This window comes from Haemorhous mexicanus, chromosome 11 (assembly GCF_027477595.1).
Source record: "Haemorhous mexicanus isolate bHaeMex1 chromosome 11, bHaeMex1.pri, whole genome shotgun sequence".
NCBI classification, from domain to species: Eukaryota; Metazoa; Chordata; class Aves; order Passeriformes; family Fringillidae; genus Haemorhous; species Haemorhous mexicanus.
The window spans coordinates 11,600,920-11,628,632 of NC_082351.1; the positions used below are offsets into that span (position 1 = coordinate 11,600,920).

At 36.9% G+C, this 27,713-nt stretch overlaps 1 protein-coding gene across 1 annotated transcript in view; it reads right to left on the minus strand.

Moving 5' to 3' along the window:
- Positions 1-27,713, minus strand: part of ERC2 (ELKS/RAB6-interacting/CAST family member 2) — a 398,530-nt gene that overhangs the window by 322,081 nt on the left and 48,736 nt on the right. The window contains exon 3 of the mRNA XM_059856421.1: positions 7,059-7,133. Within this exon, the coding sequence (XP_059712404.1) occupies positions 7,059-7,133 (75 nt within the window). The remainder of the gene's footprint in view (positions 1-7,058; positions 7,134-27,713) is intronic.

Sequence of the window (27,713 nt, forward strand, 5' to 3'; positions counted from 1 at the left end):
CATGTAGCACTTTAAGATACAGAGGAGTCTGGATGAAGTTCCATAAAGCATCTGAATTTTTGGTACTGAAGTGAAAAAGAAACTCAGATTATTTTTGAAGACCACTGTTATAAATCCATATAGAATGATAGCTAAGGACTAAGCAATGTCATTTAGATAGCCCACTGTCACTCCTCTAATATTTTTGCTTTTATCTTTATAGTCAACAACAAACGTCAAACTGAGAGAAGTTTTCTTTTATTATTTTCTTATTCCAACAAAAATTAATTTTAAAATTAATTTCAAAATTAATTTCAATTCTAAAACAGAAAGTAAAGTATTGAGATGGAATGAAAAAGGGCAAGAATTCTCATTGAATCTTATCATTTAAAGAAGTTGCACAAAAAGCAAAATACTGCAGGAAAAGATACAGAAGAATTTATAAGATCTCCAGACTTAACACAAAAATAATTGTAGATCTCACAGATACTATAAACAATTCAGCCTGCTCCATTAGACTTCATTTCAGAAATATTTTCATCCTATTTTTGAAGATAAAAACAAAACCTAAGCTTCACTACACTTTGGAACGATTTTGCAATGAAATATATTATACTTACATGACCTGCTGTGACATGACATCTGGGAATAGTCTTCATCAAATCTGCCCAGCTAAATCTTTAAGAGTCTGCTTTTTTGTACTGCCTTTGTATTTTACTTGTTTGCAAATATAATATGGCAGAAACAATTTTAGCACAGCCTACTACACCCTTTAGAAGGTTTATACATCAGAGAATAACATTAAGCTTTATGAGAAATATCTAAAATAACTTGTGGAAGCATTTTCTGTACTTCTGCTCCATCATAAAATTGAAATCTCTGAGGAAAAGTTTATTTTTAAACAATCTTTGCATACTATGATTAGAGATGTGTAAAAGTCATTTTCTTATGTCTTGAAAAATTGTCACTAAGTTCTACATTAGCTTTTTATTGAAACGGAAGCCAGAAATTTCACAAGTTCTGTGAAACTCAAAGGTACTGTTCCCTACTGCATGCTGGCTTGCCCAGGAAACCTTAGAGGTTGGACAACTGCTGAAAAGTGAAGAACCTCATAGGTCAAAGATAAAACAGAGAGCCCAGAGCCCGCAGTGGTACTGCCACAAGGGAGCTGGGCTGGCTTGCAGGATGCACACAAAGGTAGGTAGCTCTGCATTTGCCAAAAGTTCTGACACATTCCCATAAAAATCTCCTGATTCAGCTGAATCAGCATTTTCTCACAGAAAATTTCAACTGGAAAACTTTCAACTAGTCTTGTTGAGCACAGGGTCCAGCAAGCTTTCAGAAACTGAAATGGGAACAGATGCAATATTTCCTTCAAACCTCTAAGATTTATCCCCATTAGCAACATGCTAAAAAACTGCATAGGTCTGTCTTGAATCACAACAAAGATTCCTTTGCAATATTAAGGAAGCAGCTTAGTATTAAATGGTACTAATAACATCTTCTGAGTTCTAAAACAATACAGCATTTGTTCAGATTTTTTCAGTCAGGCTCTCTAAATCTGTTAAAAGACATAAGATTATGTAGCAGGATTTGTGACGGAGATCAGGGCACTCACCCTAACCTATCCCCTCCTTCCAGCAGTAACCCATACTTCTTCCTTATCACCTTTATTAGAATAGTGTTGCAGATATTCTGTGAGAGATTAGGGCTATTCAGGTTTCTGCTGGCTGGACCTAGCAAAAACCCACCTCTTTTGGAATGTGAAAAAAATTAGTATGCATCCTGATGCTGAAGAAAACAATATTTCACAATGAAAAGAGTCGAAGAAGTGAGCTTCCACAATGATATTGCATTAATCATATCAGTCCTTACAAGACTCCCATAGTACATTTCCTGAAAACTGAGGGGCAGGAAAAGGGCAAAACATTTGTAAACAACCACAGAATCACAGAATATTTTAAGTTGGAAGGGACCCACAAGGATCATCAAGTGCAACCCTATATACTACAGCATTCCAGGCTGTCTTACTCTGAAAGGAAAAGTAAGGAAATGCTACTGCTTATCATTTCAGATACATGATAAATTTAAATTACATCTGCAAAATTTTGCTGGTAGGGCATTCAACAAGCAATCAAAAGAAAACAGTTGAAACTTCACATTTAATAAAGCTTTAATTTAAACACTCTTATGTGCACAGACTGTCAACAGACCATACACAACTACCCTTACTGTATGAATTTTTACCTTGTCAATTTAATGAAGAGAATATTCAGATTTATCTTGGAAGATAAGGGAAGTGAAAATTCATGCAATCTTAACAATAGAGTACGTTGCACTGCAAACACACACACACACACACACTTCTCTAGAACCAAACCCATACCTGAAATATCACAGCTGGATCAATACATAAAGATGGCTCTTTCTGCAAGTAAGGTAAACCACAAATATTTTCATTTACTTTACAGCTTACATTTATAAAGACTTCATTGTTGCTAGACTCCACATATTTTTCAATATCCTATCTTTAAGGTGAGTTCTAGGCCATATTTGTAGGCGATTTCTGATTTTTTCTCTTAAGTACTATCACTGTTTTAGTGATGATAGAATTAGACCTTAGCAACATGTAATGGCTGGGTTGGAAGCAGCATTTAAAGGTCAGATGACCTAATCCAAACCCCTGTCATGGGCAGGGACACCTTCCACTATCCCAGGTTGCTCCAAGCCCCATCCAGCCTGGTCAGGAACACCTTCAGGGACGGGACATCCACAGCTTCTCTGGGCAATCTGTGCCAGGACCTCACCACACTCATCATAAAATTCTTTTTCCTCATGTGTCCAATCTAAATTTATCCTATTTCAGTTTCAAACTGTTGTTCCTCGTCCTATCACAACAGGCCCTATTGAAAGGTCTGTCCCCGTCTGTAGCAGGCCCAGGGCCTGCAGGGGTTCAGCAGCCTAAGACAGGAAATGCTGAGTCATGATGACCGGACCTTAGAAGCTGTTTCTTCCGCCTTCGGACCCTTGCTGATCTCTCTGTAAGACTATAGGTCACTTTCCTTCGACCCTTACTCTTGGACAATTTCCTAAACTCCTGCAGCCTATATAAAGAGCTACTTTTGCCCAGCTCAGCAGAAGAGCTGTCCCTGGGAACCTTCGCAGAAGATTCAATAAAGACACTCCCGCGGAACCCCACACGGCGCTGCTCCTCTCTGTCCCTGCGGCACCGAGCAAGCTGAGAGCTGAAATCACAATGAGCTGATCATCACTAGAGCTGATAGCCCTTAAAAGCTTAAGGGATTTTTAAAAAAAAAAAAAAACCTAAAAAAAAAAAAACTAAAAAAAAAAAAAAAACTAAGGCTGCCTGCGCCTGAGAACTGCTCGGGAACTCAGACAGGCGGGCAGGCCTGAGCCAAGCAGGACTGCGTTATCTGGACCCTGCTGCAGCCCTCTGGGGACACCCCGAAACCCAGCGAAGGCCACATTACCCATCTTTCTTATATGTCTCCTTCCAGTACTGAAAGGCTGCCAGGCCACTGAGGAAGCTCCTCTTGTCCAGGCTGAACAGCCCAACTGTGGCAGCCTGTCCGCACAGGAGCACTACTCCAGCCCTCTGGTCATTGCTGTGGCTCTCCTCTGGACTTGCTCCAACAGGACCATGTCTTTTTTTGTCCTGTGGAGCCCAGAACAGAAGGCAGCGCTCCAGGTGGGACCTCATGGGAGATGAGCAAGTTTTGACCTGATTCATGTGCTCAGGAGCACTTATCATAAATCAAGTGAAAAGGGAGTTTCCTTTTAATCTTTTTTTACTATATTAAGAGGTGTTAATCAACACTGAATATCACTGATATTCAGAATACATTCAAAGATATCAGTCATTTTGTATGTGCCAGCACACAATATGCAAGGAAGCATGCATGGGTGCAATTGCAAATAAAGGAAAGGATTTCCATGTACCATTTCATTTTGCACTTTAACAGACTAAGATTAAGGCTTGAGGGAAGAAATTGCAGTTTCATCATTTATATCCATAGTCAAAAAGTCAAAAGCAACCACTGCAACAAAACTAGGCTAGTTTGAGGGTATAACAGGAGCATGTGAGAGAAGGAAGCATCCTGCCCTCCCTCAGTTTTGTGACTCTGCTTTCTAGAAGAAAAAAGGGCTTCTGGAGAATAAGGTCAGTTGCAGAAAAGAAAACGGAGTAAAGAGTGCAGAGAGAAGCAACAGAACAAAAGACATAGGACATCTGGAAGCAAATGTGCCCATGAAACAAAACCAGAAAGTTAGGAAAGAACAGCCTGTGCAATGCATCTGAAAAGACAACAGATACTTGGAAAAGAATAAATAAAGCAAGAAAAACAGGAGTGAAGGCATAGGATGTGAATTTTCCAACTTTTTTTGTTTGCTTTTTTTTTATTTTGCAATAATATACAGGAGATAAACACTGGTGAACAAGACAGCAGTTACGCAGAAAATGCAATTGGTGTAAGAATAAGCAACTACTTGCAAAGCTTTAGAGAGAAATGAAGAAGATGACAGCACAGGACATGTAGTGCAGAAGATGTCTAAGACAAACACAAAGGAGGATAGGTAGGAGAAATGGGTATCCTTGAGTGGATGAAAGGGAATACAGACTGGTAAAAGGGACAGCAAGAATTCAGCAGTGGCAAGGGACAGAAGAAAACCACAGAGAGAACAGAAGGATTTATGAAGGAGGGAAAGTTGTATCCTGGCAGAGCCTGGGGGAGCCATGGAAGGCACTCAGACAAAAAAAAGTGGTGAAGGGCTGGAGGGGGCTGGGTGTGGTGAAGAGAAATGCAAACTGCCTGGAGTCTCTGTGTGGGGGAGTGGATGGCCTGAGACTGTCATATTACAGCTAATCCTCTCCCTCCTTCTACCCTCAACATTGTAGGGAAACAATTCCTTCAATGCTTGATCATTCAAAACAAATGTTCCGCATTTTTTTCAAAACAAATGCTGTCTGGATTAAGACAATTTAAATTTACTTGAAAACATTCCAAATCTGGAACTTGTAATGAAAACTGCTGTTTAATCATGTGGATTTCAACATCTTACATTTGTCCCTTTTTAATATTAGGCCTATTTTAGACAGGGGCAACCCCAAAGGGGCGTGTGTTCACAGGGACAGAAAGAACTGTGTTCCTCAGAGGCAAAAAGCAGCTTTGCATCAGGACTCCAGCAACAGGATTGCAGCCTCACTCACAAAAAATGAAACCCCTCACTATTAAGATCTGATTTTTGAAAAGTGGAATATTGCAGCACACCCACCTCTCCTGGGAGTCAAACAGAAAACGCTTCAGTGTCTCCAGGGATAGACACTGTCAGGAGCAACGACAGTCATCACAAGAGCCATTCATGTGTCCTGTACCCCCCATTCCTGATCTTTCCAAAGACTTTTGATACAGGAAGAAGAACTGAAAATTAACTTCAATATGTCCTTTACATTGTTATATAACCCACATGAAAGATTATACATTATTCTAACACATTGCTTTTGTATCCCAGAACTTTTAAATTTATAATTCTGAATATTTATAGTAAAACCAAGTTTCTCAGCCAGTATCTTACTTTCCCATTTAGTTAGGGCAGTGAGTTACTGCAAAAACATAGATTTCAGACTAAGACTTCTGAACTAATGTCCAAAGAAAATATACATCCAAAAATGGAATTCTGTAATCAATGTATCTTCTTTGTTACTCATATAATCCAAACTACTTATTATCTATTAAAAGATAGATACTGTATTGATAAAGTCCTGCTGTAGTTTTAAGTGCATGTTTACCACAATGTTCAGACATGCTGAACTCATTTGCTCGTAACAGAAGTCACTGGTAAAATGAGGCCTTTAATTTGCACTTCCTTTTAAGAATGAAATGAAAGACCATCATTAATGAATTTCAGGCAGCATTGCCAACTCACAAATTATCTCATCTCATAGTATTTTTCTTAAAGATGAACAATCCAGACTCACAGAAGTATGCAAAAATATCAGTTTTCACTTTTTAAATTACTATTTTTATTCCTTGTTATTGTGGAGGGAAAAGCCACAACACTTTAGTAATGTTATATAACAAAACCAGTAAACTATAGTTAGGACTAAGAGAGCTGTTTCATCACATTTTGTCATACCTGCTTATGCAACTAATATTTTCCCTAGGTTGGCAGTAAAATTATGGCCTAATAACAACCAACGGAAGAACCGGTTTAAAGATTTGAGGAAGAAAACATTTTACATTAGCCATTTTATTCCATGTACTTTGGCTCTCCTACACACACCCCCTAGTCTTTTTAAAAAGCAATATTCTGTTCTTGTTTTTCAGCAATGCTACACTTGATTTTTAAATTTTTTTTTAATAAACAGAGCAGGAGAAATAAGTACTAATTACTCCTAGCTATATAACAAAATTAATTGACATGGTAATGGAAGCATGCAGTAACTAATGAGTAAAACTCATTAATCAACACTTGCTAGGCAGCTGTCAAAGCTGCTTGTTCACTCCCCCTCAGTGGGATGGGCGAGAGAACCAGAGAGCAGAAGTGGGAAAACCCATTGTTTGAGATAAAGCTGGTGTAATATGTAAGGCAAGGCTGTGCATGCAAGCAAAGCAACACATGGAATTCATGCACAGCTTCCCACGGACAGGAAGATGCCTGGCTGTTTTCAGGAGAGCTCATCAGGCACAAGAGTTATCTGGGAACACAAATGCCATGACTCTGAAGGTCCTCCCTTCAGTTTGTGGAGGCTGAGCATGACACGACAGTATAGATTATCCCTGTGGTGAATTTGGGTCAGCTGTCCTCACTGTGCTCCCTCCCAGCCTCTCCCTACTTGCAGGGTGGGAGCAGAGCAAGAAACTGGGAAAGCTTTGACTCTGTGCAAGACCTGTTGGACAACAGCTAAAACATCAGCATGTTATCAATACTGTTTTCAGTCTGAAATTCAAAACACAGCACCAGAGAGGCTGCTACAGGGAAAACTAACTCCATCCCAGCCGTACCCAGTACATGAGTTCATGCTGAGGAATAACATACAGGGAAAGATGCAAAGACCATACCTTCATCTCGATGACTGTTTGCAGAGCCTTCGTCTTTGCTGGCTCAGGCTGAAGTTGGGTTCTTCTATGCAGTTCCTGTGGAGGGACACGATAGAAATAAGCTTGACGACTCATCTTTCCATTATTTTAATTGCTCACATGAACTCATTGTAACAAACTAAAAGTCTGATGACAAGAAGCAGGTAACTCCAAGTGCTACAGGTGCTTCCCTGGCTGTATCCCCTCTGCCACCGCTGCACTCCCTGTCTTGTGTTACAGCCAACTCTGACAGCACATGCGCTATTTCTGAAACCCCTTATCAATAATTAACGGCAGGCGTGACAACCCAGCAAGGAATTTCTTAGTCCAGATACAATGCTGCTGCTGCTGCTGCTTAAACAGCAAAACTTTATTCAATTCTGTTACTAATTCAAACACTGGTAAGTGTTAAATCTTTTACTGCAGTTTCTTCTTAATTTTTCCTCTATTGTCTGAAATAAGCAATTTAAACGCATTATATTCAAATTTGACATTTTAAGGATAATAATTATGTAGTGGGCTGACGCACCACACGCTACAGTAGCATTAACATTTCAGTTTTCACATTTTCATACTAGCTTTTATGCATCTTAATCCACAAGCAAAAGAAAAATGGATTGCATTGGATAAGACAAAGTTAACAGTACCAATCCATACTGGTCTTTATAAAAACAATAATTTTTAAAAATCCACAAGAGTATGAAGACAGCAGCACTCAGTCTCATGAAACCAGAGTTGCATCTTGATATGACATATCCCAATAAAAAACTCACATAAGTACCTGGAAAAAATGTACTAAAGGTGTGACAAAACACTTTCATTTGAGAATTTGGTGATGCTTGTTCCCTTCCCATAAACCATCTGACCAGTTTATTAATAAAAAAACCTGAAACAGGACAGATATTGTCTCATTTCTAATCCTTTGGAGTCCTTCTGCTCTAAAGGATGGAGTGCCATCCATGATGTCTTTATGTCCCAGTTCTTTCTACTTCAGTGCTCCACACAGACTCCTGAACTAACCTTGTAGCCATGAAAAAGATGTTTATGCTTGAGGCCAAGGAGCCAAGGTCTTGCCTCCCTTATAACCCACAAGTTTAAAAGTCATTTTTTTCTATCACAAACTATCCATCAGTTTCTTCTTCTGTGTAGCAACAAACATATTCCTTATGCATGACTGTGAGAAACAACTGTTCTCAAAGACTAATTACTGTATGTTATTAAACTGAAATCTACTGCTAATAAACATCTTTATAAAACAGATTTCAAAATGTGTGGCCTAATGTACTAAAATAACTGAAAGACACATATTAGCATACTCAACACTAAGTCTGAACAGTTATTACATTAAATATTCTGCAGGTACATATACATATATTTAAACTACCTTTAACAGATAACAGTCAACTTATAATTTTGCTTTTACGCATTTTTCAAGTACTTTGGCATTTATGAAATTCTTTCTGCATTTATGAAATAGTATATCTGATTGGACCTTTTTCCTTGTGGCTTTTTCAATTTAAATGCAACTCTCCATATTATAAAAAGAAAGAAATCTTTGCAAATCACCTATGCAAGGAATCGCTCAATTGCCACCAGCTGTTTTTCTTAGATGAAATAAGTACCTTCACTGCACAAATGTTTTAAAAAATAAGAGTATGTAATGAATTTGTCATACAGTTACACAAAAGAATAGTTGGCCAGTCATACCACTATCAGATCAGCAAAAATTACAGCTAATTCTAAGACCAGACTTTGCTCCCCAGGGCCATATAAACTGAGCTGGAATATAAACAGGATTCCACACATTGCCCAGGGAGACAAACCAGAGTTTCCACCCCCTTAGCCAAAGATGTATAGACTGCCAAAGATGCGTATTCCGAGATGTCTATCATAGCATGAAGCCTTGCCTCATAACGCTTTTCCTGTTTGCTTTATGAATCAATCTGATGCTGGCTGACTTAAAAGCTTTTCTTCTCTATCCCTGATGGTAAAATGAAGCAGACTTTAGGATTCTGGAGAAGATCAGAAAATGACTCCCACTTTATTATTTTGTGTGGGTTTTCTTCCAATCAGATTCAAATGTTTGGAGACTCCCACAAGGCTCAGTTCTTGAATTTATGTTGTTCTATGTATGTGCTTTTTCATTTGGGGTGCCTGATTCAGGGATATACTTTTGGGGTACTAATTTAAGGATACACTTTATGTGCATGATACCTTACGCTGATTGTTTTACTGTCTGAGGTCATCTGGAGGCTTTCAAATTTGCCTGAACAGCTAAGCAAGAGATATTCTAGAGATTTCAGAAAGTCCTCATAGCCTAAGGAAACCAGATTTTTATCCATTACATAATTTCTGGAATGATGTCTATTTCTTGTTTTCAATTTCTTTTTATAAAGAGCCCAGAGAGACAAATAAGAAAATGGGGGGGGAGGGGGGGGGGGAAATCAAAAACTTACTATGGATAGTTTATTTTAACCTAAACTGTATTGAAGGGAACTCTTGATTCTTATATCCATGAAAAAATTCTTGTGTCATGATCTCTGCAACAATCAAAGCTTATACTAAAAATCTCTCAGAAATGCAATCATTTATAAAATTAATTTTCTTTATATCCCTCTATATGACACCTGATTCTGAGCAACCACTTTACACATGCAAATTAATTATAATTAATTATAATTAACATGTAACCAAATGCCCACACCCTGTATTTCCTGATGATGCTTAGTTGTCAAGGTGATTAATACACCCACACAAAACTAGCAGGAAATCAGGTCTCCTTCACATTAATTTTACTTTAATAATCTTTGCTTTTAAACTAAAATGAGCTTTAATCCAAACTTGGTCATTGCTTTCTCCTTCCACAATATTAGGTTAGCATCTTGTATTGGCCTCAGAAGTAACTTTAGCACACAATCTTAACAGTAACTTAAGCACCAAAAAAAAAAAAAAAAAAAAAAAAAGCCAAAGAGGAGACAGATTATAAATATAATCTTAAAATACTGGTGGAATATGAATTCTACCCTTTTATTCAGAATTTGATAAAATATTGCAAGATTTTGTCATAAATCACTGGTGCTGAAAATCCCCACGACATCTGAACCTTATATTAATTACCCAAATAAAACTGTGGTTTTATCCCACCTTTATTAAAAGATACTTCATCCCTTGGCTGCAGGAAAGTCAAGGTGCTGCAAACTGATCTTTCTTTACTCTGTTTCTGAAGTATTTTGTTAATGTTCCAAAGAGATCAGTGACTGTGTTGTTCTCATTGAATGATACCAACACTATCAATGTAGTTCAATGTTTTACATTTATTTACACAAAACTGCCGAAAATAATGACAAAGTGGTAGAAAGGAAATTTTAAAAATAGAAAAATAGGCAGTTTAGAGATGGTGTGAAACTGTGTCTGCATTGGAAGAAGAAAGAAAAATTATTAAAGAAGGCAGTATAAAAACTGGCATGAGCAACCATTGTGTCAGTAAATGCAGCTTTTTGCCTTCACAGACAAAATGTACAAATCTGCAAATCCCAGCAGACAATGGCATAAGAGCTGCTAGTTCTCTCAAACACCTCCAAGCACACTGGTTCCATTCCTCTGAAGAAGAAAGCCTTGGTAGTCTTTCTACAGGATCAGCTTGTCTAAACTTCAAAATTTAGATCAGCAGTATTTCAATATTTCGACCAATCATTTAGGTAAAAGCACAGCACTTACCTAAAGTGTCTAAATAGTAGTGTTTCTTTAGCCAAAAATACCATTAGAAACACTGATCAAATTCAATTTAACCAGAGTACTGGAAAAATGGAACATACAGGAATTGATTCATTCTTAACATACAGACTTATCTCCTGTTTTCTAACTATTCACATCTACCCCCAGCCAAAACAGCCTCACAGCAATTAAAATTAAAGTAGATTTAAGAAATCCTGATCAAACTCTTTGTCCTTCTGGAAACCATAAACTGACAACACAAAATTCCCATGTCTGTCTCCAGTGTGCAGGAAAAAGGAGCCCTTTTATTGGAAAGGATTCTAAAAATCACGTTACCATTAATTTTCATTTAAAAATTCACCATTATAGGTATTTGAACTCTGGAAGAACCTGTTAAAGAAGTTTTGTTGGATTCCAACAAATTTTATAGCTCAAAGAAATGAAAATGTGTATATAAGACCATGAAATGAAAAAGTAGAGGAAATGTGAAGAGCTGATAGCCTCAGAAGTTCTGCAGAGATCTTCTTTGTAAATTAGGGGCATTAAAATTTGTTAAATTCTCAGAGTTAAGCAAAATACTCAGATGCATGACTAATTCTCTCTCCATTTTTCATTTTAAATAAACAGATATGAATTTTTATCAATATGAAAGAAATTGCATTAATCAGGGACCACCACCAAACTCTGAAAGAAAGGTCAATTGTACATCATGACAGACAAGTCCAGCAATAATCTCAGTGGCCTCAGTACTACTCTTGAACAATGGGTCTGACACCATCCCTGGCCTACATTTAAAAAAGAGTATGAGGGAGAAAGGAGGAGTTTTTACACCAGCTGAAAACGCACATTGAATCACAAGCCAAAGTATTTCTTTGCAATGATCAGACTTCCATTTATTCCTGAACTCCTGCATATAAGAGGGGCTTATGAAGTTTTACTAACATACCTAAGAACAGACTATGAGGAAAAATAATCTGAGCTTTAAGAAACTCAGCTTTTCTTGGACCTGTATGTCAAAAACACCTTAAGAAACCACATGAGTTGTCATACTGGAAGTTTGTCCTCTGGCAAGAGACCACATACAAAAAGTTTCAAGAGAAAACAAGGGTTGTATGTGGAGATAGAAATGCATGTGGGACAATTTAGTTTGTAATTGAAAGCACACAGAGTGTTTTCTGAAAGGAACTACTGAAAGTCCACTTTTACCAGAATTCTTGAAAATTTATTTCTTTTCTTTGTAGATGGAATAAAACTCCTAGGGGATCATTTCTGTTTCGCACAATACCATTAATCTCTTGTCCTCTTACCAAAATTACTTCCCCAAATTTAGAAAAAGGGAAGAGTTATTGCTTTACAGATATTTTCAGAAAAAGAAACTTTGACAATAAACAATTTTCTCCCTTTTCACCATATTCTTAAAGGAGGCATACCAAAATGCTTGAGTGTCTGCAGTAAAGGAAGGCCATATATTTGTTTTCAGTTGTAGTCCATCAGAATTAGTAAACAGATGTGCCAACTGCTGCTTAAGCTTCTGCAAAGCAAATATACTCTAGAAACATCTTGGCTAAAAATTTTTCTCTTTTCAGTGCATATAAAGCTTTGAAACTGCATGGAAAAATATGCCTTTTTTAAAAAAGGTAAATGTTTAAATAGTCATTTATTAGTAACTCAAGTGCACTAAAAAGAATCGCTTAATTTGCAGTAGGACACATAAATGAAACATTGTTGGGAGTTATAAACCAGGATTTTCAGCTATTTGGTTTTGGGTGTGGGGATCTTTTTTTAGAAGACTATCTTTTATTAAAATCGCATCTTCAAATTCTTAAAATGCAAAATCCTTGTTACAAATCCTTTGTGTAATACATAGTGTTTAAAAAATCCTTATCCAACAAATCCATTCTTTTAAAGACTTATTTCCACTACTTCCCTCCCATTTAGAGGCTTGAGCACACAAAGAACTTTTTAATAAGGCTGAAAAAGAAAGCAATATCCCATCAGTTTTGGAATAAGTGTAACACTAACCATGGAGTAATAATGGAATTCCACCTTAGGGTGTAACTAAGAATAGACTTCCCTTGCTCCTGCCATCAAAAGCATACAGGCAACGCTTCAAAGGGTAAAGTCACAACAAAGATTACTAAATACAATCCCAAGATCCAGAACACACAGTAGAGATGCTGCTGTGCGCCAGCTCCACTCTTCATAAATAATAAAAAACCAAAGCAATCTAAACATGGACAGTACTGCAAGATAGGATGTTACCAGCAGCGCCAACACACAGTGCTTGTGGTGTTTCTATAGCCACCTCATCTAAATAGAGGAAAGCAGTTTTCCAGCAGTTCTTTCTATACTCACACAGCTAACCTCTTGATAGCTTCCTTAAACAAGCTGAAACCTAAGAGTTCTTTCCTAGAAAAACAAAAAGACAAAGGGTGATATCCTGTTAAGTGCTTTCCCCACCTTCCAACCTATGCACACATCCAGCAATACTTATTTAATTTCTGCTCTGCACCAGTGCTCCTCTTCAGCCTGATTGCAGATGCAAAATCAATTTAAATTATCAATTTAAGAACTTAAGTTTTCAAATGGCAGCAAAATAGCCCTGCCAAAACCAGACTTAGGCTCGACAACTCAATGCCAGAAGTACTACATATTTCACACACTTGCTGCACAGAGTTCTTAAGGTTACTGCAGAATGTCTTAGCTGGTGTTAACACGTACAGAACTTCAAACATGTACTCACTTTTCTGGTAGAAATCCTTGTATAAACCTAACATTGAGAAAACATCAATCACTGTAAACAGCCTGAGCCAACCCAGGGGAGTGCTGGCCCACCCCCATGTTGCAGCCATACTTCAAATTTATTGGCACAGGATTTTTTAATTTTGAAAAGCATAGCTGTATCCACTAATGTCCAGACTTATTAATGGATATACTCTTTTGTTATTACCTTTTCTAGCTATGTTTTCATGTCTCTTTTCCCTTCATATGGACTTGGTGAAATCACTAGCTAAAGTAACTTACAGGTTTGATTTTCAGTTGCCTAATTCTTCAGGAAGTGCTTTTCTAAACATGGCTGAGTTTTACTTACACACATTTAAAATAACTGCTGGCTTTGGCTATTTAGTATTTAAACTTAACCAGCAAAGCCAGCAAACATCAGAGTTAATAAGACTTCAAATGTGTAAGTTCATTGGCTCTGTGGTACATCGAGTTTTTTAAAATGCAAATTAAATTTTGCGACAATATTTGTGGCATCCAAGGGCCCATATTGAGAAAAATACTATCCAATACCTCAGTCAATAGAATTTAGCACAGCCTCAGCAGCTCACAGATGGCACCAGGCTGTTGGTTGGGAAGGGATGGGTGAGAGGGGCAGTGACAGGCTGCAGGAATGTGCTCCTGGGAACCCTCAAGGACCAGGTCCTGCAGCTGGGTGGGGGCAATGCCCAGTATCAGAACAGGCAGCTGATGAGTGAGTGCATGGAGAGCAGTGCTGCAGAAGAGGGGTGGAGACAGTGGTGGATGAAAACTTAAGATATTATTTTCTAACAAAGATTACAGTTATCATATCATCATGTAATAGAATGTCAAAGCTCTCAGTTAACAACATAATCTCCCCCAGATGTTCAGGGAAATGTCATCTCTACATTCCCAAGTGTTCTATATAGCTGTTGGGTTATGCAAATGTATAGCAGAGAGGGACATGAGAGCAGTAACCTAAAGAGATAAGACATGGATAATTTTTCACACAATTTGAGTAATGAGCATGCTTTGGCAGGTGGGCATTTTGGGTTTTTTTTTAAAAAAAAACTTGTAAATAGCATGCGTTTTAACCTAAAATTTTATGCTTGTCAAAAGAACTCATCACACCACAATTTCCCTAAAAAAAGAAAGAAATTAATTTGCATTGACTTTTTAAAAAAATCCTATTTTTGGATCCGCCAGAAACTGAATTTAAGGCACCCACCAATTCAATGCAGCTCTGCCTCTCAGTTAAGATTTGCCAACCAAGTCAGTCTTTCTCAAGAGGGACTTGAGAAAAAGGGAAGAGTGAGGGTAATGTCTAAACATTTGAGAATGCAGAACACTTATTTCACTCTGAAATTACAGGAACACATTAAAATCAGAAAAATAGAGTTGATTGTATATGAGAATATTGGAGTAAAGGAAACAATACCAATGTGCTCCACAACAGCCTTGCTGCACAGACTGTGTTCTACCACAACTACAGAACTGTATTTCATATAGGAAATGTAGTCATATAGGAAACAACCTACACAGGTAGTTTATTGAATATTTACCACCCTCTGAAGTTTTTGAAGAGTCTCTTAAACTGAAGCTCATATATCAGCTCACAATAATTTAAAAAAGAAAAAGGAATAAAATCCACTTAGCACTTGCTCCACTTCTTTTTCCATTGCCTGGGAAACTAAGTGTTGCTTGGTAACTCAAATCCATCTGTTCAAATTGCCTCTTCCAGTCTTCCATTTTTATCAGAACAGAAATACCCCCACAAGAACTGAATATATATCAGAAAAAAAAAAAAAAACCAACAAAAAAACTATTTTATCACTGCATAAAAGATACAACAGTTCCTTATCTGTTTTTAAATTATGGCAGAGTGAAAAGTGTCTGATGCCATCTCTCAGGAACAACAACACTTCATATCACAAACAACTTTTAAGAATGGGAAAAGAAATTCTTTATTTTATTCTTTTTCCTTACCTCAGGGCAACACAAGGAGCAAGACACCACTTCCTCACACAGTTCAGACTTCACCTTTCCTGTATCTATATGCTGCCATGAATACCTATAGACCAGGGGCTGAGGGACAGTTTAAAAACTACTTCCCTGTGTACCAGTACTCAAAATAAATGCTGAATGCAGAGATGCTATAAATACATTCAAATGCTTCGATTTTTTCCAGAGATGTAAATGAAAAGAATCTTGACCAAAATTACTGCTATTATTTCTAGTGATTAAAAACAGACCCTAAAGGAGAATTTTCAAAACTCTGTGAATCCATGTAATGATGCATGCGTAGGTTAAGACTGGAAAACTGGCAAATAGAGACAAACTGCATGTTGACATAGGAAACTAAAGTCTGTGCAGAAGACATGATTACATGTATTTCAAAAAATCCACCATGTTCCAAACAGAAGCAGCAGCAATCACAAACCAGTGTTATCTATGTTTTCCATGGCTTACATTTTTTTTTTAGGCACAAAACTTACCTCAGTATAGGTACGGGGTTTGGTTTGTTTTGGTAACTTTTGAAGTCACTATTACAGAAGGCCTGAATACAGCAGGTACAGTTTCAACACATAAAACTGCCTTAATATACTGAGAAAAAAATTACATGCTATGTAATGCTATGTATTATCTGATTTCTATATATTTTTAACCTCAAAAACTTGGAATTACTGCTATTATAAATATCTTTTGTGGCATTTGTTTCAAAAGAGAGGCAGAGTCAGCTCAAGGCTTTTCAGAGTAATACTTTGTTTCAGGAGAACTTCATAAAGAAGATTGTTTAATGTTTTCTTCTCTTAACCAGACTGTCCATCTTCTGAAGAACACATTCTCTCTTTGATGTGGAGCATAGGACACTGTAATGCTCATGACCAGCCCAGAGGTACTGCAGGGACCTCAATTCATACCCAAGAAGGAGCTTTCTCTTTTTTACCATTTCCCCTTTCCCTTGTACACTGAAATTAGAGCTGAACTTAACTCAGTCTAAGGCAAGTATGGGATACATAGACAAGACACCATCAACCCTTTCAAGCTCTGCTTCATACACTGAAGAATATACAAAAAGCAGAGGGGTTACAAGTAGCCAAAAGTTTCAGCTTAGATATTTTTGAACTTCCAGAATAAAAAACTCTACACATTCATTCCTCCCCCCTTGCAGGATTTGCACATATTGATCAGCAACATTATTTAATAGACACCTACATGGACCTTTACATACCTGTATACATTTCATACAATGTTAACTATAGATATCACAATATCAGTTGCTATTCCACAAAATGGTCATTTTTAATCATCAAAGTGGCAAACTTCCCACTCTTTGTAGGAAACCAGAACAATTTATCCAGCCCACAGCCTCTCCCTTTCTGCTTACTGGACAGTTATGCACACCACTCCCATTTTCATTAAAAACTTGCAACTCATCAGTAATCAAAAGACCAAAAGTACATTCATTTTATGAGTAAAAATACAGACATTTCCCATCCATAAGCAGACACATCCTGTCACTAAGTTATTCCAACAGCATTTTGATCATCCATTATATCTACTTCTCATTTTAAGGTGGGAAGGAAGGTCAGAACACACGTTCAGTGTTTTATGCAGAGCTACCCCATCCACCCAGTCTATCGACTGCACAACCCCAGCAGTCCCACTCAAGAACTGTTTCCTCATCAGGACAGGGAAAGGCAACTCATGGGACACCTTATGTGCCAGAAGGAATCAGAATCTACAGTTTTAGGAATCCACAGTGGTGCCTCCTTCCAGGATCAGGAAAGCACACACAGTGCTCCCCTTCAGCTTTGAGCAGCACAGGGATACACTGCACTGCTTCCCAGGGGAGTTCTAATGGCAATAGATTCCTTTTATTTATACCAGTTGGATGAACAAGTCTAACTCATTATTTATGAAAATACTTCTGACATAGAGAAATTATTTTGATGCCATTTTGATTCAATTAGCTGGTGATCCCCATGACAAGCAAAAGTCTCAGTGGTAAGCAGAGATATGTAGAATAGAAAGAGAATTCTCAACATGCTAAAAGACTCTTGTTAAAGTCATTGCAGTCAATAAGCCATTTCTTCAAGGTTTGTCTTACACTAAACATGTTCTCTAGTAAAACTACAAGCCAAAATTCCACTTCAGAACACTTTTTGCCACCACAAATGCCAAAAGCATAAAATACCAGCAACAGAAGTGAGAAAGAATATGCAATAATATAAGCAAAATGACCAATAAAAGTGTTGGTTTACTTTTCCACTCTAACTACGTGAAAAAGACTGGTTTTGTACAACTGTGAAACTACCTTCAGTTTGACAAGGAAATGTGCAACACAGGCTGGCAGAAGAATCTAGTGTTACTACGGAGATTTGATTTGCAGAGTTTCACTTCAAAAGAGAAATTCTCTTTGGAAAACACAGTTGCTAAAGATTCCTTAGCCATAATGAGAAAAGTCAATCTAAAAAAATCTTGATCTCTATTTAGCATTTAATGCACTAAGACTTCACAGTCTATATACTGTTGACAAAATTAGCATAATGAAACTTGCAGGTAAGTGTGTATCAGATAAATTCTTTTCAGAATATTCTATGACCTAAAACTCATAATAGAAAACAGAGAAAACTTTAGTCTGTGGGCTGACACATATGGATTGTGATATGCATAGCAAAGGAGAACCAACCTTTTCCTGACTTTTACATACATTTCAAAAAACATCTCACAGACATATTAATAATGTAGTTCTGAAATAGCTGTGCAAAAAGTGCTAAATAAGTGAGAATTACAAAATTTAACTCAACAGTTCCTTGCCAAGTCTCCACCTTAAAGACTACTATATTTTAGGGAACGAAATAATTTTCTTTCATCATTTACTCTTAAGCCTAGTTATTAGAACATAAATATTAATGCTGTTAACTCAGTGATTATCAAGTTAACAGAAAATTTCTGTGCACTGAGGGTGCAATGAGCTATTCCCCTCACTTAAATATATTTATGGTTCACCCATCCATCAATTTTACACTTTTCTTCTGATACTTCTGTTAGGAGTTAAGCATCTGTAAAGGCTGACACTTCTCTTTAGAGATTCTGTAACTCATACTGACTATTCTTTTCTTTCCACTCTCCCTTCACACTACAGAGCAGCAACTCTTAACCTCAATACCACCTGAAATGTTTGATTTCACATTTATTTCATATTTCTTTCTTAAAGTTTTTATAGCCTTCGACAAGGTCAGTCCTAACAATTCTTTCAAACGTGGCAGTTTGTTTTCTATGCCTTCCCAAACATCCCTGTGAGGAATTTGATCTAGGCCTTCTGTAAATCACAAGGGAGTTTGACTCTGACACTGGTTTAAGCACACAGTGCTCACTGAACATGCCAAATCTTCATTCTAGATAGAAATGCCATTCATACATGTTCCATAGCTTCAGTTCACTGCCTAAACTACATTTAGAAACTCTCAACAAGTACCAATTAACCAAATTGTCACTAAATAACAAAAAAAAAAATCTGCTAAATTACCCAGTAAGTCTATAAACTGGCAGATTTCCCTTAATTTAAATATATCAGTAGGCTGATAATAACCATTACCCAAGCTCTACTGGCATCAGATAAAAAAAGCTTATTAAAAAGACATTTTGGCACAAGATAATTCAAAACAAGGAGTTCCAGATAATTTAAGGGTTAAAAACTATAAGAGGTAGGTTAACTGTACAGAGAAGAGAGAAACTGTGTGGAGTAAGAACAGAAACCTAGAGAAAAAAGTTAGCTGGTGGAAAATTGCCAACTACATAACTCTGTTGACATATTACAGAAACAATTTATTCCATAGTTTACTTACTGCATTACTTCTTGGTTAAATACTATCTGGTTATTTACAGCTCTCTATGGACTCTCACAATAGAGTCAGGCAGATTTTCTAGGCCCCTATATCTTACCACACAGCCTCCATTTTCAAAATCACTTCTTCACATATCCTGCCAATTGATGGACTTATCCCACTAACGTCAAAAATTCTTGGCAACAACTCCCAACAGCAATATCTTCAGGATCAGGTCCACAGTCAGTACCTCAGCATGCCACAGGCTCCCTTTACAGGCATTATTCATTTTCTATCTGGATATTGCTCTGTGCCTTTTTTCAGAAGGCTGGATTTCAGGGCTGAACTCGGGCTCTGTGAACCAATGGTTTGAATCTTTCCTTATTTACATCAGCACAAGTGTAATTCTAGTCAGTGACATCACTGCAGCAAAGTCATTGCAGACTAAATCATGTGCAAGTCTGTGAAGTATAACCATGAATATGAGGATCTTACTGTATTTAGAGGCAATAAAAATGAAATGGATGTAACATTTTCATTTAGTAGCAAACATGTCAATAACTGAGCATCATTCTACGTTAGATCTCTTACTTGCACTTGTCTCTTTCACTGCTCAAGTCCTCCACATGCCATATCTCTGTAAACACAGTCTTGGAAGTGTATTATTCTAAGAAAAACTTAGCACTAAAGTTTCTTTGCCATTTTAATGAAAACATACTTAAAAATAACTACATTTTATATACTTTTATTGAAAGTTCTTTGTCTTATTGCATTTGGATGACAGCATTTTCTTTAAAACTGTTTACAACATAAGGACATTTTTGTACAAAAATTGCATGCAATCTAATCCTTCTTCTCACAGGCTTCTTCTAATCCTCTTATTTTTTGTGTTTTCTGTGAGGAAAACGATGGTACACAGCATGAGCTCATCATAGAGTGACCTAAGAAAAAGAATGGTACAATGATGGTTTAATTTATTTTATTTTACAGAGCAATTAGGTAAAATGATTATGATTCTGTACTTCATTAATATCTATCATGTAACATTCTTAGAAGCAGCTACTCTATAGGCCTCATATCATATGGCCAGAATTACAAGCCAAGGAACTGCATCATTACCTGCCTCCATTTAGTCTTTCAAGTTGGGATCATCAATTCCTTTTTCTGACCTTCCTCCTATGCAATGCATTTCCTACCAAATGTTAAGAATCTGGAAGACAAGAAAAGGGAAAAAGAACCTAAATTGATCTGTAGCTCCTTACATTATTCAACCCTTTAAAACAAAAAAGGCAAACAGAGAAATTAAAATATAATGATAAAGTAAATTTAATTGAAAAATTAGAAAAGAAAAATATTCCCAGATACATGCACAAATTGTTAGCTCTGTGATCACAAACATAAATATGAGTGTGATTGACAAATAATTCATTCACTGTAGCAAACTTACCACAGAAAGGCTGGTAGGACTTCTGTGGTTCACCGGGAAGAATGGGCCGCTCTGAGGGCCCCCCTTTAGTTCTTCTGCTACACCCTGATGTTCTCCTCATCTGCAAATGTATGCATGCAGAACAATCCCTATATTCAGAATAAGTACATTTCATGGGGTTCTTCTGAATTAATCAATGACTGGTTCACAAAATGAGAAATGGTCAAGTTATTGAGGGTTTTCTTGCTCAGGAACCAGACCTGAATAAGGTTCAAAATGTCACTTCTGAGTTCTCTTACCTATATATAGGAAGAAGAACTAAATCTCAATATCCTTCTCTCTTTTCTTGAGCATATTAATGCTACCAAATTTGTTAGAATAGCTTTTAAAAACAGTTCTTGGAAATTCAACTCAATTATCACAGCTTATCTGGTTGTAAACAAGTAATCTGTTTATTCACAATAAACAATACCTCAGAGTTTAGAATTAAAGAATTTTTTTCACGATGCTGTTTTGCTTATGCATTTCTCAGGGGGTTGCCTGTTATGTTGGTATGGGATGGGGTTTTTTTCAATAATTAAGACTCATATGAATTATTTTTACCTTAGATTACTCAACAGCCTTACTCATGAGGTAATGACTTCCTGATAGTCATATGAGTTTCCAATACTTTCAAACCAAATATTCTAGGCACAGTGTTTAAACATGGTCATGCTCAATTATCAACATCTAAATACAGATGTTTATATCCATACTTGCCTGTTAATCATTATTTACCTATACCCATCTGAATTGTCAAAGTTTATTTTATTGGCAAATACCAGGTGAAGAAAAAGTGGACTCTGTACTTCTATTATTAGATTAGTTCTATAAGGTCATTAAATTTGAGGTGACAGTAGACCAGAACTTTCAAGCCAGAGTGAGAAGAGACTTTGCCTCAGGGTAAGGCCTAAAGAACACAGCAAGAGCTACTCAGACACAGCAGCAATAGCTGGAGAGAGGACACTCTAGATAACACAACTTATACAATTAAACTCATGGCATTTCCTTACTATTTAAAGACCTATGACTTCAGAATCTGAGAAACTCGAATCTAAACCAAACAATGTGAATAGTCTCATGCTGGAAGGTGGGATATCTCAAAAGTAAGTCTCAAAGATTTAACTGCAATTTTTAAGGATAGGTACTCAAAATAAAATATTTACATGAAAACGTCCTTGCAACAGTGGAAAGAACTGCAGGCGTCCATCAGTTCCTTTCTGCAAGTGTTCAGAATGTCTCCAATACTGCCAGTACTAAGATATAAACTGTTTACTGAAAATTCAAATATCTCTGAATTACAGAATATTCTTTGTCTTCCTCTTGGAACTCAGTTTAATGAGGATGTTCAGAGCATGTTCTGTCCTTCCAGTCTCTAGTAGCTCAGCTCAGTACACTTGTACTGACTACCTTCACTAGAGCTGGACATCCTCAAATATCCACCTGGGAAACACGAGATTGCCATGAACACAGAGCTTCTGTCTAACTGCTGCAAAGCTACTGAGCTTTCTTTCCAGTAATTCTGAAAAATCCCAAGGTACTATGGAAAAAACATTTACCATTTAAATAGAGTTTGAGGACTAGAAGTCTCACGGTATATTACAGTATCACAAAGAAAACTCTCCCCTTTTTTTTGCAGATTGTAAGAGTTTTGCACATTTTTAAAGCACAAATTCTGAATTTTCACATCAATACATATAAACCTCACTGGGTTTCAAAGGTCCAGGCTCTGAAAATATCTTGTGTGGTCTTTATATTCTAAAATTTATTTCTCAAATTTTGCTCAGTCTCCTTCAAGTATAAAGAAATTAAGATTATATCCTATTAAGTTCCAAATATCCTAAAATACCAGCAGAACTTATTCAAAGAAGCCAAGCAAAATCTGGAACAGGTACATCTCACTGCTACTTCTCAGACCACTTCTCTGGTGATATTACATGAAAACAAAGCATCTTAAATATTCTAAGTTACAAAATTAGACTTTGTCAAGATTTAAGCAAAATCATAAAAACAGTTGTTCAAAGGATTTGCCTTCATCAGAAAAAAAAAAAAAAAAAAAAACCTGCTGAGATTTTAATGTCAGTAATTTCCAACAGAGAACATTTAACAGAAAGCAGTCTGGGCACAGCTCAGATTACAAGTGAATGTATTTTATACTGAAGCTTTTGCATTACCATAACATATTATCTCACATAATTAGATTTTTCCAAAACCTCTAGAAAATGAACTTTCCACATGCTCTGGATTTTTGTTTATTGCCTAAACATGGTGTGCACAAACTAAACAATGCATTGTGGTAATAGGAATTATGAAAGAGCAACACTACAGCCTAATGGCCTACAGAAACAGTTCTGTAAAACCATCATCTGTAGCACAATATGTCTTAAACATATCACAGACTTTTAGTTTTGATCTTTATATCAAAAAGGGCAGAGATTAAAAAACTCACCTAATATAAATCCCCCAAACTATCCTTAGTACTAAACTCCTAAGCTCCAAAACTATTCTGCTGCTGCTGTGATAATGTACATGCAGTCTAAAAGTCACTGAAGAAACTGCATTTTTCACATACCACCCACCAAGCTGCAGTATAAGACTTTTCTCAGTTACTTTCTGATATTTTTGTCTTTCCTATTTTCTTGCTATTTAGCAATGAACAGATGGCCCACTAAAAAATAAATAAATAAATCACAGCCCATACTGTACCAGTCCATGAGCTACTAAAAAAAAAGTTTAAAACCATCTCTTAATTCAGTGCTATTTTATCTTAACACATAAAGCAAGACAGACTTTCACTAAAACCTCAAAGAATTGCTTGCTCATTTAACCCCAACTGAGAAAACAAACAAAAAAAAGTTAGATTTGATTTCTCAGTGCATTAAATTGAGCAAGATTAACAGATTCATATATAAGCACACTATATTTTGGCTCAGCTGTTATGGTACAATGACATCTAAAACAGCTTTTGACATGTGCTTTCAAGACAAAGCAATATATTGCTTCCAGTTATCACCTGTAGTGTTGACAATTATGAAAAATTAACGACACCTCATTATTTTCCCTCCTTCCTCCACGATCAATCATTACTTTAGTTCCTTTTTAAGAAATCCCCAACCAGTCCCTGAAAAATCCCAAAGAACTTTGTTCTTTACAGGTCATTTCCTGCTTTTTTATCTTGCTGGTTTCCAGGTTAGGTGAGACTGTCTCAGTGTGACAACATCTAAAATCTCATGTCCTTCAGGAACTTGCCAGCAACAAGAAATACAAGTGCAATGTAATAATGACTTCCAGTTCTGTCATCACATTGAACAATCCCAATACAAATTACTTTGTTCAGGTACCAGAGTGCATAAATCCACTCTTAATAAACTGGTTTAACACAGCTGAGAATACAATGAAAACTTTCAAATATATTTCCTTTTCCTAGCAAGCCTTTGATAGGCTGTTCACGCAAGAAAGCATTGGAAAAACTATTTTCTGAAGTACATCTCTATAACTGCCAGGTGTTCTGTAAGACTCCACAGTTACAACATGCTCAGTGTATGCATTGCCTCTCCTTCACAGGAAGTGTCATTTTTTAAAATTTATTTTAACACCAAGAATCATGATGTAAAGTGCTTCAAATCTTAAATGTTGGAAGGTACAATTTAGACATCCAGAGCTCTGAAGGCATGCAAAATACAGAATTAGTGCAAAATACAGACAGTTCAATTTTATTTCTGAAAACAAAAAAGGTGTTCTATAAAGAATTACATTCCTACACTCAAAACCTCACCGTTTTCTTCTTTCTAACACTTACATAAATTTTATTGTGACACTAAAGAAAAGTTACTTCTGCATTTGGAAATGTTCACGACAGAAGCATTGGTATTATCACTGTCTCAGAATTATTAGAACACTTAAGGATGCAGTAAGCAAGTTTGAATTTACACTGGAGAAAAAATAAAATACTTATCTAAAAGATCTTTAAAAGAACATTTGTCTGTCTTGAGAATCCATCTTTTTCATAAGACATTTCACCTAGTACTCCTATCATGCAAGAGAACTAAAATAAATCATCCCCCAAAACATTCTTACAGATCCATTAATACCCCAAAATCACTTTATATAAGATGCTATATATGGTGTATTACTTACATAGAATACTGTATTCCTGCAGCCAGGAAATGCACTTGGAAAAGAAAGATTCAGAGTGTGTACATTGACATGGATTTGGTGTGTGCTGTCTGTATTTATCTAGATGCAGCTGTCATTCCCAAGTAATTGCTTTAGGAGGAGGTTGGGAAATAAGTGAAGTCCAAGCTGTGCACCAGGCAGGTGTGAGAGCCAGGCAGCCACACTAAGTCACTGCTGTGCTGCACACACCTGGAACAGAGCTGGGAAAACAGCTGCCACTTACTCTGCACCTGCACCAGGGCTACACTCCCAGCATGAGAGAGAGGGAAGAACAAGGCATGAGTGCTGCTGATCTTTGGGCCCCAAGTACAGATGAGAGTGGAGGAGGGTGTGAAGTTGAATACTGAAAGGGTCAAAACATCTCAAAGAAATCCAGAGAAGAGACAAGCTGGTAAACTTGACTTCTTCCAAGTTGCTTGTCCTGGTGCTTCCCTCTTAGTGAACACCAAGCACTATGTAACACTTCAAGAAAGAAAATTTCTGAATAGATTCAGAGACAGATACTTAACAGTAATTCAGAGGGTACTCACAGAGTAACATTTTTAAGCTATCCTTAGGACTAACAGTTCAGGGAAGAAGGGCTCCAAACCTTCAAACTAAAAGGCTTTTCTGATATCTAAGAGTGCCAAGTAGTTTTCTCAGTATTTCAATGTGCCTCAAAAGGAATACAGGTTAGCATATAACCTGATTAAATGTTTAATTCTGAAACTTGTCTTGGGCAAAAAGTCTGAGTATGGCTTCATCACAATCACCCGATGATGAGACACAGTAAACACCAAAGCAAGCCAAAAGTATCATGGAAAAGTCTCAATTGTTTCAGCCTGATACTGGCTGATACTGTTATTGCTGAATTCCTCCTTCAAAGTGAAATGGAAAAGGGATGGTAGACAAAACTTCAAAACATCAGATCTGGAATATTTAAATCAGCTCTGAAAAAGAAGGGGAGAACGTCCTTGTGGAGAGAGAATTCATGCCAGGTTTTTCAGAAAGCTGTGAGTTGCTGCAACCTCAAGTTGCAGCAGTCCAGAGAAAGTCCAGGGAAAGACCAGGAACGCCAATGACTGCCAAGTCTACAATACATAATTGTGACCTGGGTAGAACACAGTCAAAAAAATTTAGCTGTCATAATGGCAAATGCAATTGTTCAAATCATGTATAAAACCTATTTCAACCTGACAAAACAAGCTTTCTTCATAAATTCATTCATGCTGTAAATTGCCTAAATTTTTCTTTCCTGTAGTAAGTATCTATCCAAAAAATGAGCATAACTCCTACAGCTGGCAAGCTAAATATGTTAAGCCAGCTCTTTTGCTGCTCTTCACAGGAGTTTCTGCTGAAAGTGTCAGCATTTTGTAAATAACTAGTAAGCATTTCACAAATATCCCAATTTCGTGATGCACATACCAGTTCCAAACCCGGCTCGGCAGCATTTGTAATTTTACAGCCTACACCTTCCCTTATTTATGGAGTTCATCACTGTCATTCTGCCCAATTATTCTAGCAGGAAGGGATCATAGGAAGTATTCAAACACATTTGACATTAGACCTAAAGCTCCACAAAACTGAATGAAAGATGCTTGTGAAGTTCAACAACCATAAATTCATATACTGCTAATATTCAGCCTGCTAATAATGCACTCATAATTTGTTTCCAAAGAAATAAAAGGGAAGTTTTTATGAAAATTTCTAATGCATTTTTTTCTAACAGACACAAAAACCAATCAGGTTTTCTGGATGCTTAAACCATTTTTTTTTTTTTTAGACTTTGCTGGAAAGCAAGCCATTCAGAAAAAAATGGTTAATAAATTAAAGAAAAATTTATCATGTAGCACCTGGCTTCCAGATACATGTGACAGAGGCAAGAAACCCCTCCTGCTGAAGGACACAGCAGAAACAAATGATCAAAGTAGCCTCAGTTTGGAATCCTTCCAGAAGCTCCATCTTACCATCCTGAAGCCCACTATTGTTTTGATAAATTCGATTATCTGAGTTGGTGTTAAAAATGAACTTTTTTCCTGGGGCCCTATGCTTGTCTGTTCCCAATCTCTTGGTAAGAATTCCTTTTTCTGGCCAATCATGCTGTGCCTTAATGGTGCAGATGGGGAGGAAGCACTGCCAAGACCTCTGTAAACACTCACAATACTGTTGAGAGGCTGAAAGGTAACATTATTTTGATAATGGTTTCTGAAACTTGTTATCAGCAGAAAATCTTTTCTCTGCCACATGTCCTCCTATGTGAAAATATGCCATCTGCAAGTTGAGAGCTGAAAATTACTCTCTCCAGGCAGATCAGGAACAAGTGAACACAAACTGATTGCTCTGACTGAAACATGCAGGTGTTCAGTCCACCAAGGCTCTGAAACAGACCAACATTTTTGTTGGGATAACAATGCATCTGCAATAAAAATCCTTCCCTTCTCTGCTACAATGGTACATTTTTAAACAGAATTTAGATTCTACTTCCTTTGTGAGAAAGCTCTACAAGGGGAAAAAGTTGTTTGTGCCATGTATGTGTAAAGGCACTACAAAATTAGAAAAATTGTCTACCACATATTTGTTCATCATTATGTTGCTCAAGCTATGAAAACCTGCACAAGCATCTTTCATTTGAGGTACAAAAAAGATTTTATTTTTTAAAATAATTTTTTTTAAAAAAGAGAGAATGAATGCTACATCTTATGGAATTACCAGAGTGGTAACTCCCCAAAG